General features: G+C 44.6%; 1 protein-coding gene across 2 annotated transcripts in view; it reads left to right on the forward strand.

Moving 5' to 3' along the window:
• Positions 1-599: 599 nt before the first annotated feature.
• Positions 600-4,131, forward strand: part of LOC105901808 (potassium voltage-gated channel subfamily KQT member 2) — a 36,779-nt gene continuing 33,247 nt past the window's right edge. For both annotated transcript variants that reach the window (XM_012829305.3, XM_031568033.2), the window contains exon 1: positions 600-1,258. In XM_012829305.3, coding sequence (XP_012684759.1) covers positions 966-1,258 — 293 coding nt within the window. In that variant the 5' untranslated portion in view covers positions 600-965. The remainder of the gene's footprint in view (positions 1,259-4,131) is intronic.

Below are 4,131 nucleotides of genomic sequence, written 5' to 3' on the forward strand. Positions count from 1 at the left end.
ACTGTATACAAATACACATACACACACACACACACACACACACACACACACACACACACACACACACACATATATATATATATATATATATATATATATATATATACCTCCAATTCAAATGTAGTTGCTTTCACTCTTGTTTTGCTCCCATCTTATTTATTTTTACTATGGCTCTGATCCAGTCTTTTGTCATTTCTCTCCCTCCCCCGTCTCTCTCCATCTTCCTCTCCCTCCCTCTGCTTCTGCTATTCCTTATCTCTATGACAGTGACACTTTTGGTAGATTGATGTCTTCTGCTAAATGTAGGGGAGCTTGGACCTCATTAGATTAGCTGGGTTTGCAATATATTTGTGTGACTAGCACCTGTATACCATAAGTCAATACTTCACAGACATATACTATCGACGCACTGAGACAAACCTTAATCCCTTTTTATGAAAATATTTGTTTGCTATACGGAAATCCATGGTCAAATTACAATGATTCTGCATTATTATTATATGTCCTGATTTGGCAGACTTAAGTGTGAAATGCCAGTCATAAATGTTTGGATTGGTGGTATTGTTTACAATGACATTTGTCATTAGCCATAACCGACTAAAAGTATTAGTTTGTGTATTTGTTCCACTGGGTGGGAGGATGTGAATTGTCTCTCGCAACGCATGACTTTTCTAAACTGAGTACCCCTTTCTTAAGTCTGAATAATTGAAGACGGTTTTTTTTCTCTTTCCTTGAAGTCAGGTGGCCGGAAGGTGCCGAGAGAGAGAGAGAGAGAGAGATTACTGATTTGTCTTGCCTTTCCTTTAGCGATATTCACTCCTCTCAAACCAAGCTTACACGTCCACACTGGCGCACTAGGCGGACCTCTCACGCCCTTCTCAGTTTGCCTCCTGAGATGCTCCTACCTGGCAAAGAGAGAGATAACCCCACATGCAGCGGCTCCCCATGACGGTACTACCACGAATATGGTGCAAAAATCCGGCAACGGCGAGGTCTACCCCGGCCCTGCCGCTGAGAAGAAGCTCAAAGTGGGCTTTGTTGGGCTTGAAGCAGGAGCGACAGACTCAAACCGAGACGGGGCTCTGCTCATAACCGGCTCCGAGGCGACCAAACGAGGCAGCATCTTGAGCAAACAGCGCTCCAGCATCTCTGCTAAGAGACCACCGAAGAGAAATGCCTTCTATCGACGGCTGCAGAATTTCCTTTACAATGTACTGGAGAGACCAAGGGGATGGGCGTTTATTTACCATGCATATGTGTGAGTAACGACATTGGGTTCACAGCCTAATATTTCTTATATGTTAAAAAAAATGCCACGCTCTAGAGCTGACGCTTGACCATAATACATTAGCCAACCTGGTTGCAAGCTTGAGGTGGCTTTCCACAGATATGTTGGTTCATTGTTCTTTTGTTTAAGCAATGTCGAGATGATTGTGTGTGGATTATTGGGTGGGAAATTCGGCATTATTAATTAATAAGTCACCAGCGCACACATACCTAACACAACCTCCTGCATTAACATGTTTTTATTTTCTCAGAACTTAAGACATTTGTGCGCTTTGTCTGTTGTGTTCTATGCGTTAGCCTACTCATGACCATGCTTTGTTTTTGAATTATTTAGCAAACAGTCTCCATCCACCATGTGAGCAGTGCACGTACTGCAGACTTATCCCTTTTTTGCAGTTCTGCTCTATTTCAAGATTTCTAAATTAGTCATCGGCGGCACCTTTGCCAGTGTTGTGCCGATACTGACATGAAACGACTGCATGATTAACGTTTATAAATTGAAACCCAGGGGCCGTGGTAACTTGTAAGCAACGAAGTCAAGCACCACATAAAATGTTTATTCTCACAGGAGCCTCTAAGTGACTTTAACTGAAGTAGCGTAATCTCCGCTACTTTAACGATTTAATTCTTTCCGTATTCTGTTTCAACACTTGTATGTTCATACACCATACAAGTATTGTTGCAGGCGTCCATGGCAGGTTTGAATTATGATAAAGAAACAGACGTTAAACAAGTGCTGGATGCTGCGAGTTTGTTATGCCCTAACCCTTGCTTTATCTCCCTCCATTTAACAAGAGGAAGACCGACGCAATTGAGCGTAATACGCTGACGCTTCTAGGCTTTTCATGCAGTTTCAGTACCACAGGCTGCAGGACAGCTCCGCTTCTACTCTCGCTTCACCATGCCTGGAAACGGTATTGTCTGACCGAGACTGTTCCACCTCCAGAAAAGATGCTATCCGAATTACCATAAGATAACAAACGTGCATTCCGTAATGTAGAGCACATTTCCAGCTGCTGAGCGGCTGGAAGGAAATCCTTACAGTGTTCTTTTATTCAGTGCCATGCTGAGAATACATTTTTTTGCACTCATTATCCACTTCATTTCCCCCCCCAAAAAAAATTGTTGCGTGAGGTCTGGAAATAGCTGCAAGGTTTGATTACTCTGCTGAATATGAAATGTCTCGTTCCTCATTCGATCCCTTGGGGTGTTATGATAACATATGCCTACATCTGGACCTTTGCTCTGTAGTTAAAAAAGTATCGGCTAAGAATTCTGCAGCTGATACGTACGAATAGATGGGTAATTTGGTTTCATGGCCAAAAACACTTTCTTCTGTAGTAACCCTTTTTTCCTCATGATTGTGTCCTACTGATGGATTGCTTTGCATAAAAAACACTGTTGAGTCACTCCTGTATCTATAGAGCAGCCTATGATTTGAAGTATGGGCCAAAGCCAGAGGTGATTGGAGGAGGGCCGAGAGCTGATGGAATGTCAGAATGCCAGCAGTCTTATCACTGGAGTAAACAGATCTGCTAATATGAGTCTGGGTCTGTCTGCTGTATGAGCCGCCACGAAATCCTACCCCCCATGCAAATCTAGGCTTAGCAGAGGTAGCCACATTTTGCTCTAAGCCCTGTGGTCCTGTGGCCTGTGCTGCTGTGAGTGTCAAGCTATGTGGATGTGAGAGGCATTCTGATCCCCCTCGAGCCCTTTTCATGCTGACAGCATACAGGCAGGTATAGTGTGTTGATTTGTTAGTGTTTCTCTGTATGTGTGTGTGTGTGTGTGTCTGTGTGCTCAAGCATGCGTGTACATGAGTGTGTGTGCTTGTGTATGTATGTACGCATATATGTGCTTTCATTTCCTTTGGCTCTAAAGTACATTTACTGTGGCTTTACATCAGCTCTCAGTAGAAGGACAGGTGTTGTCCTCACAAATATGTTTGTGTACAGGGCTCATATTACAGCATGACTTTGTGCAGCGGTACACGTGTCCTCCGTGTAGTTGTACAATTGTGTGCATGTGTGTGCGTGTGTGTGTCTGTGTGTCAGAGTGTGCATGGGCACTTGCCTGTGTGTGTGTGTGGTGTGTGTGTGTGTGTGTGTGTGTGTGTGTGTGTGTGTGTGTGTGTGTGTGTGTGTGTGTGTGTGTGTGTGTGTGTGTGTGTGTGTGGTGTGTGTGTGTGTGTGTGTGTGTGTGTGTGTGTGTGCGTGTGTGTGTGTGAAACGATGGGCCACGGCAGGCAGGATCGTGGGTTCGGAGCCACCGCTGGGTCCCCACGCTGCGTCAGCGCTTCTCTGATTAATGGCCTTCATTATCACAGAACGCCGTGACCTCACCCGCCTGTGGCAGGTGTGAACCAGGTGCCGCTTTGTGAGATAGCTGTGAAAAACCCGCATGAAGGCCGGTCCCCACAGACCTGTCCCAGCCATCTGTGCCACCCTTTAAAAAGGTGAAGTGCTACAAGACCCTGGTGTCGGACCACTGTTCACGGGCTGTTTTAGATAATGTGTGACCTTTTTGAGATTACATTTTTCTCCGCAGCCTCCATTGTTAACTGGCAGAGTAAGCCTGTTACAAATGAGCAAACACCGATGTAAAACGGGGTTTCGAAATGAATGTGTCGGTGGAAAACAGGCTACAGCATTTTGTGCTTGTGAAAGCTTCAGTTATTTGGATCGACCAAGATGATCTGGCATGAATTGGTGGCAATCTCCCACAGCAGACAATCTGTTACCTGCCCCTACCAAACCATTCACTTTTTCCTTTCTAAGACCTTTTAAAACACATACAGTGCCAGTGACACTAGTCAATATTAACTATACAAAGCTATCTTCAACA

The sequence above is a fragment of the Clupea harengus genome, chromosome 5, assembly GCF_900700415.2.
Source record: "Clupea harengus chromosome 5, Ch_v2.0.2, whole genome shotgun sequence".
NCBI lineage: Eukaryota > Metazoa > Chordata > Actinopteri > Clupeiformes > Clupeidae > Clupea > Clupea harengus.